Here is an 18,024-nt window from a genome sequence, read left to right as displayed (position 1 = left end):
CAAACTAGAACTACAGAACTGGCTTAGAAGACAGCACATAGAATACTGGTCCAAGGTCGATAAGCAAAAACATGGCAAGTTAATGATGCCAAAGCCGTGTTTTGAAAGAAGCTCTGTAATCCTGGGCTTTAACAGCCAAGAGATTAAACTCACACCCAAAGTTGTAATGGAGGCATGTCCAGCACAGCTTCAATCCCAGCAGTTGGCGTGCTACTAATTCTGCCTGTTATAGCGAAGCAGTCCAGTCTCTGCACCTTAGCAAGCTTCTTAGCTGCAACCTGCTGTTCTACCTTCTCCCACGACACTATGGCTCCATAGGAGATTCTAAGTCTAACCACCGTACTGCACAACCAGTGCATACCTCAGGGTCCTTCTGGTATTCACTAGAGTACCTTTCGCCCTGGAGCAGATGCTCTTAACCCCTAATCACAGTCTTGAGTACTTCTCACGCAACTACAGTCATGCAGTCCCGTGGACTGCATTCAGAAGGTGGGAAAAATAAGTAAAAATCACCAATCTAGTGCTACTTTTTGAATTTAGTATTATGAACAAAATATTGTTTCGGTGCTGTGAAAAAGACTTATTCATATTGCACTCTAAATTCTCATTGAAATTTACAGTAATGGACAAATATCCAAATATCTAAGTGTAGTTCTTTACTTGAAACTTGGTTGTTGCAGGTTAATTTTGATCAAGTACCACCGGTGTTAAATTTAATGAGTATTCTTGACAGCAAATGAAACAGAAAAAATCTGCACTACTGAAAGCGGCCTCATTACACACCACCTTACATGCACTGCGGACACACCTTACAAGAGCATTCCAAACAAATTGGGACCTTGCACTTGCGACACAAGTAACATGTCTTTCTCTTCTTTTTTGGTGGACAAATGCGACATGGCTTCCTTCCATCCCTAGGTAGTTTGTCCTCCTTTTCCAGCTCTTCATGGAGATGTACTTCAGTTCCTAGAACTCTAACCATAGAAAACATCAATTCTCATGGGAGGCATTTATTCACTATCCTTTCATGCAGTGAATGTTTGATTAGTTCTTTCGCTAGGGCTTTCATGAAGTTCATCCTGGTAAGCACAGTTCTTTCCTTGAATGACTGATGAACAATATATGCACTGACAACACTCATGTCAAGAATATGGAAAACCACGGCCATGGTCCCACGTTGTGTGCGGCAACTTTAACAATATTTGACACACTTTTCGTCTACAGTATCAACAGCACCCTTTGTGTTGTTATAGTGGGCTATTATTAAAGGTTTTTTTTTTACTTTCCACGTCATCTTCTATGGAGTGATGCATTATTGATATAAGAATTACTGCTCTTCCATTCTTAGGTACATGCAAAATGAGCGTGATGTGTTTGGTAAATCCATACAGCGTTGTTCCAACTTCACGCCTACAGGAAGGCAAGAAAGATGCAGGAATTTCCTTTCGGTTCTTCTGCATTGTTCCCACTGTGGTCAAATCATTTTTCTGTAGCACATCTGCAAGTTCGATTGACACATACCGGTTATCAGCAGTGTTGTTTCGGTTAGCATGTGCTATTGGCTTGCACAATCTGAGGACAGCCTGAGTGATAATGGCATATTTGTTCTCATCTGGGGAAGGTCCTACTCCATCAGTACCTTTTCCACAGTAGAGATAGGTGTTGAAGATGTAGTTAGTCCTGGAGTCAGCTAGGCATTGAAGCTTCAGGCCATACTTCGCCGGTTTAGATGGAATATACATTTTGAATTTACAGTGTCCTCTGAAACCGATTAGCATTTCATCAACTGTAGCATTAACCCCAAAAATATAGGATCGCTGCAAATTTTCGTTGAATTTATGTAGAATGTTTGTTATAGCAGCTGCTGGATCAGAAACCTTACGTAACTCCATGTCATCAGGGTTGTCAAATCTCAAGCAGGTGAGAATTACAGCAAATAATGCTGAAGATATAGTGATACGGAAAATAGCATGGACAGTCCCATCAATACAAAAGAGAGAACATATGTCTTAGTTAATCAATTTGAATACTGAAGTGTATATAAGAAGGTCGATGAAACTCTTCATTTCAGACATTGTACAAGGTCTGATTTCTGTTCTCTTCCTGTAGAAATTGGTCACAATGGAACTGAATAAGTTCTCTACACTTTAATTACAATCCAAAGTTATATACAAAGTCCTTGTGGACACTAAGTACAATCCGTTCTTGTAAATTTATTTGCACTCTCAAATTTTCCTCTGCCTCTCTTTTTCTTGTCTTTTATGAAATATTAATAAATACAGTACACTAATACACTGGACATTATTTCAGTTTATTTGCAGTGTAATATAAAAATTGAAAATAAAAAGATTAAAAGATCAAACAATGGAAAATCCAGGACAGAATGGAACAATATGGTGAAAAGAGCAGTTGCTGTGCATCATATAGCAGAGATGCTGAGTCGCATATAGGAGAAACAAAAAGACTGTCACAAATATAGCTTTCAACCAGTGAGGCCTTTATCAAAATAATAGACAACAAACACACACATACACACTTGTACCAACATAACTCCTACACACATGACTGGAGTCTCAGCCAACTGAGGCCACACTGCAAACAGCAGCATCTGTGCATCATGAAGTGAGTGGCAGCTGGGTGGGGGGTAAGGAGGAGGCTGGGGTAGTGAGGGAGAGGGATAGTAGCATAGTGGTGGCAGACAGTGATGTGCTGTTGGGTAGCATACAGCACTGAGGTGGAAAGAGGGTAAGGCAGCACACTATCTGATCAAAAGTATAGAGACATCCCCGAAAACATACATTTTTCATATTAGGTGGATTGTGGTGCCATCTACTGCCACGGTCTCCATATCAGCAACTTCAGTAAACATTATACATCATCAGAGAGCAGAATGGGGCACTCTGCAGAACTCACAGACTTTGAACGTGGCCAGACGATTGGGTGTCACTTGTATCATACGTCTGTACACAAGATTAAAAACTCCTAAACATCCCTAGTGCCACTGTTTCCAATGTGATAGTGAAGTGGAAATGTGAAGGGACACTTACAGCACAAAAGTGTACAGGCCAACATCATCTGTTGACTGACAGATACCTCCAATAGAAGAAGAGATTTGTAATGTATAATAGGCAGACACCTATCCATATAATCACACAGGAGTACCAAACTGCATCAGGATCCACTGTAAGTACTGTGATAATTAGGCAGGAGGTGAGAAAACTTGGATTGCATGGTCAAGCGGCTGCTCATAAGCCACACATCACACCAGTAAATACCAAACGATGCCTCGCTTGATGTAAGGAGTGTAAACATTCAATGACTGAACAGTGGAAAAACATTTTGTGGAGTAACAAATCACAGTACACAATGTGGCAATCTGATGGCAGGGTGTGGGTATGGTGAATACCCAGTGAACATAATCTGATAGAACGTGTAGTGCCAACAGTAAAATTCGGAGGCAGTGGTGATATGGCGTGGTCGTGTATTTCATGGAGGGGGCTTGAAGCCCATGTTGTTTTGCATGGTACTATCGCAGACCAGGCGTACACTGATGTTTTAAGCACCTTCTTACTTCCCACTGTTTAAGAGCAATTTGGCCAGAATACCATGGGTATTCTGCCATCCACCAAACCTACAGAATATATTCATCCATCCCCGTGGTATTCCACCATCCACCAAACCTACACAATTTACTCATCCATCCCTACACAACCCCTTCTTCTAACCCCTTAACCTCATGGCTCATACCCCTGTAATAGACATAGATGTAAGACCTGTCCTATGCATCCTCCCACCACCACCTACCTCCAATCCAGTCACAAATATCACCTATCCCATCAAAGGCAGGGCTACCTGTGAAACAAGTCAAGCAGTCTACAAGCTAAGGTGCAACCACTGTCTTGTATTCTATGCGGGCATGACAACCAGCAAGCTGTCTGTCCACATGAATGACCACCGAATAAACTGTGGCCAACAAACAAATGGGCCACCCTGTTCCTGAGCGTGCTGCCAAACAGGACATACTTTATTTCAATGACTGCTTCACAGCCTGTGCCAGTTTTTCTGAATTGCGCAGGTGGGAACTTTCCCTGTAATATCTCCTATGTTCCCATAACATCCTGGCCTCAACCTTAGTAAGTCATTGTCCTCTCCCATCCAATCCATTCTCTGATCCCATTCCAGCATTACACGACCCTCATTTCTCTATCACACCATCATTTTACATTTCCTCTTTTCTGCATTCCCCTCCCCATCTCTCCACTGCCCTTCGTCTAACCTCCCAACTGCACATGGCTGCCCTACCCTCTTTCCACCTCAATCCTGTGTGCTCCCCATCAGGATGACACCCTGTACCTCCGCCACCCCTACCCCACTATTTCTCCCCATCCCCACACCAACCTCCTCCTCACCCCCACCTAATCACCATTCCCATCATGCACTGGTGCTGCTACTCACAGTGTGGCCTCAGTTGCCTGACACTGCAGTCATGTGTGTGCGAGTTGCATTTGCACAAGTATATATGTGTATGATTGTCATTTAATTCTGAGAAAGGCCTTACTGGATGAAAGCTATATTTGTGACAGGCTTTTTGTTGTTCCTATCTGTGACTCAGCATCTCTGCTATATGGTGAGTAGCAACTTTCACAATATTGTTAGAAGATTAAAAGAATCATCCACATAGGGCTTGACCTAACAACCTTCAGACTACATGAATGTTGGTTGTCTACCATTTTTGACATGTCCGAAACAACAGACATGACACAGAATCTGCACCTCTTATAAATCATATGTAAATTAAAGGTGGAGAGGGAATAAAGGGAAGGAAAGGGAATCGATCACAGCTATTGGCTGCATTGGGACATTACGGAGTGAACATGTGTACCTGGATCTCCTGCTTACTAGGCAGGTTCAATAACCACTGCACCATCCAGGACATAACTGCATGGACTATCTTGGCTTGCCCCTCAGCTGATCCACACTCCCATCGAGCACCACCTACCCACAGCTCCTGTCCACGTCCAAAAGAGCAGACACCACACTTTCATATAATTTTATAGGCCTAGCTAGGCAATGAATCCAGCTACTTCAATGTGGATGCACAAGTATGTCCTACCTGCTGTGGGAATCTCAGATGAGTAAATATGGAGGAAATGGACAGGGGCTGAGGATAGGTGGCACTCGATGGGAGTGTGGATCGGCTGTGAGGCGAGCCAAGATAGTCCGTGCAGTTGTGGTAACACTGTGTCCCAGATGGTGCAGTGTTTATCGCATCTGCCCTGTAAGTAGGAGATCCCATGTTCGAATCACAGTCTGGTACATACTTTCACTTGTCATCACCGATTCTGCATAATGTCCCAACGTAGCTGACAGCAATTATCGCTCCCCTTTCCTTTCATTTCCACCCCCCTTGACCTTCATTTACATATAACCTTCAGATTATTGTTTTGTATTCTTTTCACTGTGCCAACCACTCCCTATAAACTATACTAATATAAATGGCCCATGCCTTACCCGACCTGTACCAAAATACTGTTCCTTCTAAATGCTTGGACATCTGGAGTTCCCGCTTCTGTCATTCTCATTTCTGGCCAAGCCCTGCATGTATCATAAATTTGTGCGAAATCAGAGATGAAGAAGTACATTTACTTCTCAGTCATGTTGTCCTCTAATCTGCCAAGTAGGGGAGTTGAGACTTTCTTTCGTTTCAAAGACGTCTGAACATTTTCCAATACAAACTACAATGGTGAGTACATAAGTTCAGAACTTGGGTTTATGGTTCCAAAAAGCAAGGAGCCCTATTTCCCTGCAGAAATCATGTACAATAAAACTACCCTTTCATCTGTAATCTATTTGACATTCCCATGCCTCACAACTAACAATGGATTAGCAGTATGAATTTTGTGTTTCCCCAAGTATCCACCTGCTGTATAAAAAATGCAGCACCTAAAGCTGAATGTGTTTTTCCTTGTGAATACTACACCCTCCTCCTCTGGAATTTGAGGTTCCACTAAGTGCACACAGAAACTAGACAAGAGATATATCCCGAGAAAAGAAAGACTTAAAAGACCTTAAGACATAGCAGTAGCTTACCACCTCCATCTTAACTCCCACAGGATCATATTCGGGATTGCTGAACATCTGTAACAAAGAAATAATGTAAGAGATTCATTACTATTGTTCAACATGCAGTACATGCACACGCTAAATTCACAACATTAGGAATCTCTCATATGAATTATTGTATAAAGTGCTTTTCTTTAAGAGGATGAGGAGAATACACTAATGGCATGCACCAAATTAAAACATGACTCAAGATCACACACTTCTCTTAAAGTATAAGCTCAGTGTTTTTATTTATTCATTCATTCATCCATTCATGAGGAAAAAACTATTTAGCATGTAACATATATGAAATAAACAAAATATTCTCAGAATTTAATAAGAATGTGATTATTCCAGGTCCAAAGAAAGCAGGAGCTGACGTGTGAATATCCTGAACCATCAGTTTAAGAAGTCGTTATTGCAAAATACTGTCATGAATGATTTACACACAAATGAAGTGACTGACAGAAGCCAACTTTGGCAACATTAATTTTGGTTTCTGGAGAAATGTAGGAACACATGAAGAAATACTGACCTCACAACTTAACTCAGCAGGTAAGAAAGGCTAGCCCCTGTTTATAGGGCATTTAGATGTATGGTGAGCTTTTGACAATGCTGACTGGAACACACTCTTTGAAATTTTGAAGGTAGCAGAGAAAAAACACAGGGAACAAAACTTATTTGCAACTTGTTCAGAAACCATTTTGGTGTTCTAAACGTTAAAGGATATGAAAGGAAGACAGCAGTTGAGAAGTAAGTGTGATCAAGTTGTAGCCTATCCCCATGTTTTTATACCTGAACATTGAGCAAGCAGTAAAAGAAACCAAGGAAAAATTTAGTTCGTGAATTAATGTTCAGGGAGAAGAAATAAAATCTACAGTTTGTCGATTTTATTTATTTATTTATTTACACATCACGTTCCATAGGAGCAAATCTCCAAGGTCATGGAACATGTCATTACATGAAATTACAACATACACATAATAACAGAGGCATACCGACAATCCTCCTTTCCACGAACAATACGAGACTGGAATAGAAGGGAGAACTGATAGAGGTACTCAAGGTACCCTCCGCCACACACCGTCAGGTGGCTTGCGGAGTATGGATGTAGATGCAGATGTTAGAAACCCAAGAAAAAAAGTCAGTCCATTAGTTTAAGTAAACACAATCAACAATACAATAGGAATCAGCTTACTTTTTCAAGGAACTCCTCAACAGAATAGAAGGAGTGACCCATGAGGAAACTCCAGTTTTGATTTGAAAGTGGGTGGATTACTGCTAAGATTTTTGAACTTGACTGGTAACTTATTGTAAACGGATGCAGCAGTATACTGCACACCTTTCTCCACATGAGTGAAGGAAGTCTGATCCAAATGCAGATTTCATTTCTGCCGAGTATTAACTGAGTGAAAGTTGTCTATTCTTGCAAATAAGCTAATACTGCTAACAAGAAATGATAGTACGGTCAATGTCAAAATACCCTGACTCACGAACAGGGGTCGACAAGAGGTTTGTGAACTTAGACCACTTATTGCCCAAACTGCCTGTTTCTAAGCAAAAAATACACTTATAGAATGGGAAGCGTTACCCCAAAATATAATCCCATATGACATAAGCAAATGAAAATAAGCAAAGAACACTAATTTTCGTGTTGAACAATCACTTACTTCAGATACCTTTCAAATAGTAAAGATGGCAGCATTAAGTCTTTGAACAAGATCCTGAACGTGGGCTTTCCACAACAGTTTATTATCTATCTGAACACCTATAAATTTGAACTGTTCAGTTTGATTAATCATAAGCCCATTCTGTGAAATTAAAACATCAGGTTTTGTTGAATTGTGTGTTAGAAATGGTAAAAACTGAGTTTTATTGTGATTTAGCATTAGTTTATTTTCTACAAGCCATGAACTTATGTCAAGAACTGCACTACTTGAAACCAAGCCAATGTTGAACACAACATCCTTTACTACCAAGCTAGTGTCATCAGCAAACAGAAATATTTCAGAGTTACCCACAACACTATAGGGCATATCATTTATATAAATAAGGAACAGGAGTGGCCCCAACACTGATCCCAGGGGCACCCCCTACTTGACCTGTACCCCAGTCAGACCCCACATCACAGCCATTCTCAACATTGTGAATAATGTCCTTTTGATGTCTGTTGCTCATGCAAGAGGTGAAACAATAGTGAGCTACTCCCTGTATTCCATAATGGTCCAACTTCTGGAGCAATATTTTGTGAACAACAGAATAAAATGCCTTCATTAAATCAAAAAATATGCTCAGCATTCAAAACCTTTTGTTTAACCTATCCAGTGCCTCAAAGAGAAAGGAGAATATAGCATTTTCAATTGTTAAACAACTTCTAAAGCTGAACTGTACATTTGATAGCAAATTGTGCAATATAAAATGATCAATTATCCTTACATACACAGCCTGTTTAATAACCTTAGCAAACACTAATGGCATATAAATAGATCTAATGTTGTCTACATTATACCTTTCACCCTTTTTACAAAGAGGCTTTACTACTGAGTATTTTAATTGTTCGGGAAACTGACCATTCCTAAAAGAAAAATTACAAATATGGCTAAATACAGGGCTAACATTTGCAGCACAGTCCTTTGATATTCTGTTAGACACTCCATCATGTCGGTGAGAGTCCTTAGTCTTCAGTGATTCAATTATTGACTCAATCTCTCCCTTGTCTGTATCACAGAGGAGATTTTCAGACATCAATCTCAGAAAGGCATCCTGCCAAAGAAGTTATGTGATTCCCCGTAGAAACTAAATTTTTATGTAATTCACCTGCAGTGCTTCAAAAATGATTGTTAAATGCTGTATATATATCTGATTTGTCAATAACAGAAATATTTTTACTATGATCTGACTTTGCATCATCGACCTTGTGCTGCTGACCACACACATCCTTCACAACTGACAATTTTATCTGTGAATCAGCTATTCTATTTGCATACCATATACTCTGTCTTCCTAATAACATTTTTAAGCACCTTAAAATATTGTTTGTAATGGGCTACTGTAGCTTGACTGAATACTTCTAACATTTTGATATAATTCCTTATCCCACTAGTCAGCCACCCAGGCTGCCTGTGACTGCTAGTACCCTGTTCAGAACGTTGTAATGGGAAGCAACTCTCAAAGAGCATGAGAAATGTGTTAAGAACAGCATTATATTTATCATCTATGTTATCGACACCATAAACGTACTGCCATTTGTTCCTTGACAAGGTTTAAAAAACTCTCTACTGCTATTGGATTAACTTTCCTACATAGTTTGTAATTATATGTGACATTCGTGTGAGTACAAAAGCCTTTTAGTGTTAAAATTTGTGCATCATGGTCTGAAAGGCCATTCACACTTTTGTTAACAGAATTCCCATGTAGTAATGAAGAATGAATAAAAATATTGTCTATGGCTGTGCTACTGTTCCCCTGAAGCCTAGCTGGAAAAAAGGCAGTCTGCATCATATCATATGAATTTAGGAGATCTACCAACATCCTTTTACTTGCACCATCATATACAAAATTTATATTGAAGTCACCACACATAACTAATTTCTGGTACTTCCTGCAAAGTGAATCAAGAACTCTCTCTGGCTTGGGCAGAAGTGCTCTGAAATCAGAGTTAGGGGACCTATAAACAACAACAATTAGAAGTTTAATTTCACTCAATTCAACTGTCCCTGTGCAACATTCAAATATCTGGTCAGATCAGTGCCATGATGGTCTATGGACTCAAATGGAATACTGTTTTTTTACGTATATAGCCACTCCCCCACCCTGCAAGGGACTCCTTGAAAAACAGCCAGCTAATCTGTATCTTTGTAAAGGAAGCCTCTGAGTTGTCAAATTATTTAAGTGGTGCTCCGATATACCAATAATTTCAGAGTCAACATCTATAAGCAGTGCACTAACTTTATCTCTAATACCTCTTACATTTTGATGAAATACGGTAATTCCTTTACTTGGAAATATGTCCTCTGAAGGTGATCCCTTAGTTAGTGGGACTTCCTTTAAGTAGGTATACCTATCAGCTGACTTCAGTCTAAAAAAAGGTGCAGCTCTCACACCAACTACTACAGGAATTTTTCCACAAGTGATCCCACCGCCATCAACTACACTGTCACACTGGATAACACTGTAATCCTATCAAAGACAGAAAAAGACTTGAAAGTAAAATTGAACAAAACTGACACTTTCTTAAAGGCGCTTATACGATGAGTATCTACAAAATCGAAACAAGGGTAACGAAATGAAGTCAAATTAAATAATGTGATGCTGACAGAACTAGAGATATACAGTCATTAATTGCAGAAGATAAGTTTTGCTGTTTGTATAGGAAACTGACCGATGATGGGCAAAATAGGAAGGGTATAAAATACAGACCTGCAATAGCATGAAAATACAGTTCCAAAAAAGTAACTTTTGTTAAGAGTGAATAAACAGTTATCTGTTAGGCAGTATTTTCTGAAGTGTAGCCTTCTACAGATGTGAAACATGGAAGATAAGTAATAAAATGGATGATAATAGTGATTGATGATGAGAGATGAGAAGCACTTGAAATATGCTACTACAGAAGAAAGCTGAAGATTGCAATTTTAGATCAGATTACTAGTGATGACTGAATTAAATTTGGCACAACCTGACTACAAGAAGAAGTCAGTTGACAGGACTCATCAAAAGCAATGCGAAATTGTCAATTTGATAATGGCATAAGTGTGGCTGAGGGGCAAAATTTGTCAAGGGAGAAGACAACTTCACTAGAGTAATCCGATTAAAATGAATGTTAGTAGCAAATTATTGTTTACATCATGCACTACTGGTCAGCTGAAAGCTATGCTCACCAAGAGAAGTGAATAAACAACCTTTGTCTGTCAATATGTGTTACAGCCTTTTGAGGAATTGTATCTTGTGCACCTGTTTCATTGATAGTGTTCTAAGTAACTACAAGTCTCTGCAGTTCATAAGAGATATGTAGCTGCACTTACTGGAAACAGAGCCCACTGGCCACAATGCAATCCATTTAGTACCACCACAACAAATGTACTATCCATTCTACAAAGGTAATTACAGATATACTTAACAGAAAACTTTGAAACTGTTAGAGTGATCATTTGTGAAATATAGAATGGCCTACATCTTGCCAACCTTAACGCTTCTGGTCTTTTATCTGTGACGAAAATTAAATTAAGAAGCCTACAAGTAAAACCAAAAATCCTGAAGACATGATGTGCTATACAACACAGGCCATTGCTGCCATAAGGTCCCTTGAAATTCAGCATACAATGCTGTCGGTCCAGCAGTCTGAGCACTTGTTAAACAACTGTATTAATGAAAATATGATCTGTGCCAGAGTTGCATGTTTGCTTACATTTGGTACAGTAGAACAAATGTTCTTCTCCTAATGGTGGGGAAATGGTTTGCAGTACTGTTATCTTGTGTACATGTGGATTAAGTGAAACACGTGTTGTCCCATTAAAAACCCCTTTGGACACACTTTCTGATGCAAGTGAATAAAACATGTAATTCCATTTCTTAAAGTCAGTGTAATAATTCAGCAGCTATAAACATTAAAAATTACTGAAGTCAGAAAATTCGCCATATTCTCTGCTATATCTCAGCTAACACCACAGCTCGCTAAATTTGCCCATTCTGGGTAGACTTGGGATTGGCATCTCCTTGTCATCTCACCCTGCATACTAGCAAAGTTGAAATCTTATTTTTGAAGTACAATATATTCTTTATTTTGTCTGTATTCACTGTTTTTTAGTGTTATGTTGAAAATTAAAATATGCCCATGAATCACATTACATTTATTGATATTGCAGATCATATTTATTCACATTATTAAAAAAGATACCATTCACAGTAGTCCTATTAAATCTAGTTATATAAAGAAAAACATAACTTGACAAACACTTTAAATTTCTCTTCTGAGACATTATGCAGACAATTCTTAAGAACTTCACTATAGTGTGAAATGAAGTCACTGGAGTCTAAATTAGATCATGGGAGATAAACTACCTTCAGTGCCACCACACACCAGACATTTGACAATGTACACATATCCTGCAAGGAAGTAAAACTGTTTTTCCACTAAATTGTGGATTTGTATCCCTTCAGAAGTCTTATAATATCAGCATTAACAAAGTTCATTATCCCATGGCTGAAACAAGAACCCAGAGCTACGAACACAGACTTAGTAAATGGATCTGTGGCCAAAGTAGTGGTTAGTCTAATCTGAAGATGCAATCCAGAGTGTTCCAGTGTTTACTTCTCCCCCGTCTGAAGTACTGGGTGATCAAAAAGTCAATATAAATTTGAAAACTTAATAAACTACAGAATAATGTAGATAGAGAGGTAAAAATTGACACACATGCTTGGAATGACATGGGGTTTTATTAGAACCAAGAAAAAAAAAAGTATTGCTAGACGCGTGAAAGATCTCTTGCGAGCGTCATTTGGTGATGATTGTGTGCTCAGCTGCCACTTTCGTCATGCTTGGCCTCCCAGGTCCAGACCTCACTCCATGCAATTATTGCCTTTGGGGTTACCTGAAGTCTCAAGTGTATCGTGATTGACTGACATCTCTAGGGATGCTGAAAGACAACATCCGATGCCAATGCCCCACCATAACTCCGGACATGCTTTACAATGCTGTTCACAACATTATTCCTAGACTACAGCTACTGTTGAGGAATGATGGTGGACATATTGACCATTTCCTGTAAAGAACATCATCTTTGCTTTGTCTTATTTTGTTATGCTAATTATTGCTATTCTCATCAGATGAAGTTCCATCTGTCGGACTTTTTTTGAACGTTTGTATTTTTTGGTTCTAATAAAACCCTATGTCATTCCAAGCATGTGTGTCAATTTGTACCTCTCTATCTACATTATTCCATGATTTATTCAGTTTTCAAATTTATACTGAATTTTTGATCACCCGGTATATCATTCATCATACTTCTCAAAATCTTACTGGTGGGATCAACATAAATTCTTCACCCCCTCCCCAGAATAATGAAGCAATCTTCACTTTTAACTTGGAAAACAGGTAATCATTTTATCTGCCGACATCATATGTCATAATATTTTTGCTCAACACATCACTACAAAAAGAACGGTTTGGGGAGTTCATTAATGTGGTGCATCAATTAAACTACATTTTCTGAAGTATGCGCATAGAAATAATAAAATGACCAAATATGGCAGTCTAGGCTACCCCATTGGTTGAGCACTAAGAGTTAATGTTATATTTGTGGTCTAGAAGTTATCAACTTTATACTTTTATGTATTTAACTGTAGCCTTCAGTTCCTACAGTCAGAGGATAAATATGTTTATATTGTGGGAACCTCTGAGTATGTTTAGTTGAATTATTGGGTAACTCATTGAAGAACATACATAGTGAGGTGATAAAAGTCATGGGACAGTGATATTCACTTGTAAAGATGGTGGTATTATCACATACACAACACGTAAACTGAAGGTGCTTGGCAGAGTTGTCATTTGTTCTCGGATGATTCATGTGAAGAGGTTTCCATAGTGATTATGACCCCACACCGAGAATTAACAGATTTTGAATGCGGAATGGTAGTTGGAGCTAGATGCTTAGGACATTCCATTTTGGAAATCATTAGGGAATTACATATTCCAAGACATATGGTGTAAAGGGTATGATGAAAACACCAAATTACTTACATTACCTCTCACTATGGCCATCGATCTTCACTTAACAAATGAGAGCAGCAATGTTTGTGTACTGTTGGTGCTAGCAGTCAAACAACACTGCATGAAATAACCACATAAATCAATGTGAGATGTACAGCAGACATATCTGTTAGGACAGAGCAGCAAAATTTGGTATTAATGGACCATGGCAGCAGACAACCACTGTGAGTGCCTTTACCAACAGCACGACATTGCCTGCAGTGGCTCCCTGGTCTTATGACAAAATTGGTTGGACCCTAGGTGACTACAAAACCGTAGCCTGGTCAACAGACTACAATTGTTCATCAGTGGTTTGAACAACATTATGGACAATCCAAGAAAATGACTCGTCCAAGGCATCGGGAGAGGCTTAAAAAGCCAAAGCTTATTCCTGTGAAGGGAGGACCCTTGGCGATGCCAAAGGGACATCACCACCTGACACACAGCAATGCAGAGAACATCAGAGGGAATAGAGGTGCTTACAGGCTGAAGTAAGAAGACTGCAGCCTTGGCAGCAGCATCAGCGGCATCGTTTCCTGGCAGAACGACATGATCGGGGACCCACAGAAACATGACATTGGCTCCACGAAGAGTGAGCAAATGACAGATTTACTCGACCTGCTGCACTAAGGGATGAGTGGTGTACAGTGCACAGAGACTTTGGAGGGTGCTGAGTGAGTCTGAACAGAGGATACAATCGGGAAGGCTGTGTCACCGGATGTACTCCACAGCCTGATACAAGGTAAAAAGCTTGGCTGTAAATACTGAGGAGTGGGCTGGAAGCAGATATCAAAAGACACGGGCGCCAATAACGAATGCACACCTGACCCTACGGTCAGTATGTGAGCCATCAGTGTATACAAAGGTACTATCACTAAGTTCCATGCGAAGGTCTTGAAACTGGAGGCGACAGAGTGAGGCTAGAGTAGTGTCCTTAGGAAGTGAATTAAGGCCAAAGTTAACATGGGCTGCTTCACGAACCCAAGGTGGTGAAGGGTTCACGCCCACAGGGAAAACTGAAGGTAGCATGAAGTTAAGCCACTGTAGCAAGTGGCAAAAGCAGATGCTAGGAGGTAACAGGGAAGAGGGACAAGCCCCATACTAATGGTCTAAGGAGCCATCAAAGAAGGAGGCATTGGAAGGGTGACCACGGATGGCAGACAAATGGCATGCATACCTGCTGAGGAGAAAGTCACAGCAGTAGGATAGTGGTAGTTCAGTACACAGACTCTCAACTGGGCTGGTGTAAAATGCATCTGTGGCCAAATGGATGTCATTATGGTGGATAGTGTTGAGACGGCATAAAAGGGATTGGCGAGCAGATGCATAAACAAAGCACCCATAGTTGTGTTTCAAATGGACAAGGGACCAGTACAAACGCAGGAGGGTGGTTTGATCAGCACCACAGGAAGTACCATTGAGGACACGGAGGACACTGAGGGACTGTGTACAGCGGGCTGCCAGGTAAGAGACATGGGAGGACCAAGAGTGTTTCCTATCGATCATGAGACCCAGGAATTTCGTAGTGTCAACAAACAGAAGGGCAACAGGTCCAAGATGTAGAGATGGTGGGGGAAACCATTTGCACCTCCATAAATTCAAACAGACGGTTTTGTGATTAGAAAAGTGAAAGCCACTGTTGATGCTCCAGGAGTAAAGACAATCAAGACCTTGCTGAACACGCCACTCAGTGAGACAGATCCATGGAGACCTGCAATAGATGGTAAAATCATAAACAAAAAGGGAGCCGGAGACACCCAGTGGGAGATAGGCCACAATAGGGGTAATGGCGATAGCAAAGAGGATGATGCTCAGGACGGAACCCTGAGGCACATCATTTTCCTGAATGGTATCTGACAAAGCAGAACCCACACACACCTTGAATATTTGGTCTTGTAAAAATGCTCGAAGAAAACAGGGTAGGCATCCACGGAAGCCCCACGTGTAAAGAGTATGGAGGATAACAGTTCTCCAGCAGGTCTTGTAGGCCTTCTGTAAATCGAAGAACACTGCCACAGTCTGGGATTTCTGCAGAAAACCATTCATGACATGGGTGGACAAAGTAACGAGATGGTCAACTGCAAAATGCTGTGCTCTAAATCCACACTGTGCATTTGTGAGTAAATGGTGAGTTTGAGCCCCTACACCAGCCGGGCACGAATCATACATTCCATCACTTTGCAAACGCAGCTGGTAAGAGAGATGGGGTGGTAGCTGGAAGAAAGGTTTTTGTCCTTACTGGGCGTAGGTATGGGTATGACAGTGGCTTCACGGTACCATCCAGGAAATGTGCCCTCAGCCCAGATGCGGTTGTATGTGTTAAGCACGAAGTGCTTGCTGCAAGAGAGCAGAGCTGCAACATCTGAATGTGGATAGCATCTGGCCTTGGGATGGAGGATCTAGCTCCCTCATAGTGAAGGTGGCATTGTAACACTCACTATTGGGAGAAGAGAAGGGTACCGCCCCAAGCACCTCCACTCGTTTCCTATGGATAAAGGCAGGGTGATAGTGGAAAGAGCTTGAAACTTATGCAAAATGGCGGCCCAAGGTGTTGGAGATAGCAACAGGATCCTGACCTACTGTCAGGCTGGAAATGGGGAAATGGATCTTGGTTCCAGAGAGCCATCGAAGGTTTGCCCACACAACAGAGGAAGGTGTGGAACTGGTAAAAGAACTAGTGAACGAAATCCAACTAGCTCTTTTGCTATACCAAAGAACGACAACACTTCACACGCATGTGTTTATAATGAATGCAGTTTTCCAGCGTAGGTCAGTGGTTAAAAACACGGAGAGCACATCTCCAGGCGTGAATTGCATCACGGCATGCCTCAGTACACCATAGGACTGGGACACGATGTGGTGAAGATGAAGTGCGAGGAATGGAACGTTCTGCAGAAGTAAGGATAACGTTTGTGAGGTAGTCCACCTGGTCACCACAACTGAGAAAATCTTGTTCTGCGAAGGTCGCCAGGGAGGAGTAAAGCTGCCAGTCAGCCTTAGTAAGCTGCCATTTAGGTATGCATGTGGATGGGGTAGGAGTCAGCAGACGGAGAGCACATGGGAAGTGGTCTCTCAAGTAGGTGTCAGAAAGAATGGACCACTCAAGATGAGGGGCACTCTAGGCAGTGCACAATGATAGTTCCAAATGGGAATAGGGGTGCAAGGAGTCAGAAAGGAAAGTGGGTGCACCAGTGTTAAGGCAGAAGAGGTAGAATTGGTTAGGAATGTTAGCCAAGAGGGCTCCTCTCTGGCAGACCCTGGGAGAACAGCAGAGGGGATGATATGCATTAAAGTCACCAGAAAGCAAAAGGGGTTGCTGTGATGCTAGAAGCAGACATAAATCCTCTGTGGGACCGCAGGCCATGAATATTCCATAGGAGGGCAGTCATGAGGAGGAAGAGAATGTCTGCGGAGGGACAGCCGGTGGAAGGTCGCTACTACAGGGCTCAGAAGCAGGAGGATCCTGCTCCAAGGGGTGTACAAAAGCATCGGAGTGCTTGTGCGGTTGGTTGGTTGGTGGAGTCCAATGCCAAAAAACAAATAGTGGTGTGCACCAGCGAGACAAAGGCCAGCCGGGCTAAGCGACCACGTCAAACAGGATCTTCGAGTTGGTGAAGGGGCAGACCGTTTGTCTTTAGCGGACTTCTTTGAGCACTTCTGCTTAAAGGAAGACTTGGGTGTTAGTTGGCTGGAGGGATGGACGAAGTCTTCCCACAAGTACTCCTTCTGGCCTTCCTGCCTGCCAGTTGTGTAGTGGGTAGCTTCGCCTCATGAGGTGAGAGTCTGATAGTTTGTTGCACAGCAGGACTGGGGTCAGTGATGCTACTTTGACACTGGGCAACTTCACAACCTCAGAGCCAAATTTGAGGTTGCATATCTGTGTAACCATGTCGTTCATGGAGGGAGGGGTAACAAGAACTGAACTGTAAGTGCCTGACAGATGAACACAGAGCTTGTGGCTAGCCAGCAAGCTACTGGGTAAGGCACTTTTTCCTTTACCTGAATCTCTTGAACAGCCTGCTCGTCGAGATACACGGAACAATCCTGGGAGGAGGCGGCGTGGTCACCATTGCAGTTGATACAGCAGGGAGGAAGAGGTAGACATTCGCTCTTGTGTGCACCCCTGCCATAGGTTACACGTATGGCTGGGTGTCGAAAAGATGTTCTAGTGTGATTGA

At 41.3% G+C, this 18,024-nt stretch overlaps 1 protein-coding gene across 1 annotated transcript in view; it reads right to left on the bottom strand.

The window, feature by feature from the left end:
• LOC126427346 (zinc finger protein 492-like) overlaps positions 1-18,024 on the bottom strand; it is a 75,366-nt gene that overhangs the window by 41,560 nt on the left and 15,782 nt on the right. Inside the window, exon 4 of the mRNA XM_050089672.1 lies at positions 6,091-6,138. Coding sequence (XP_049945629.1) covers positions 6,091-6,138 — 48 coding nt within the window. The remainder of the gene's footprint in view (positions 1-6,090; positions 6,139-18,024) is intronic.

Source organism: Schistocerca serialis, chromosome 11 (genome assembly GCF_023864345.2).
Source record: "Schistocerca serialis cubense isolate TAMUIC-IGC-003099 chromosome 11, iqSchSeri2.2, whole genome shotgun sequence".
Classification (NCBI taxonomy): domain Eukaryota; kingdom Metazoa; phylum Arthropoda; class Insecta; order Orthoptera; family Acrididae; genus Schistocerca; species Schistocerca serialis.
Note: the sequence above shows the minus strand (reverse complement) of the source record. Positions and strands in the feature narration are given on the sequence as shown.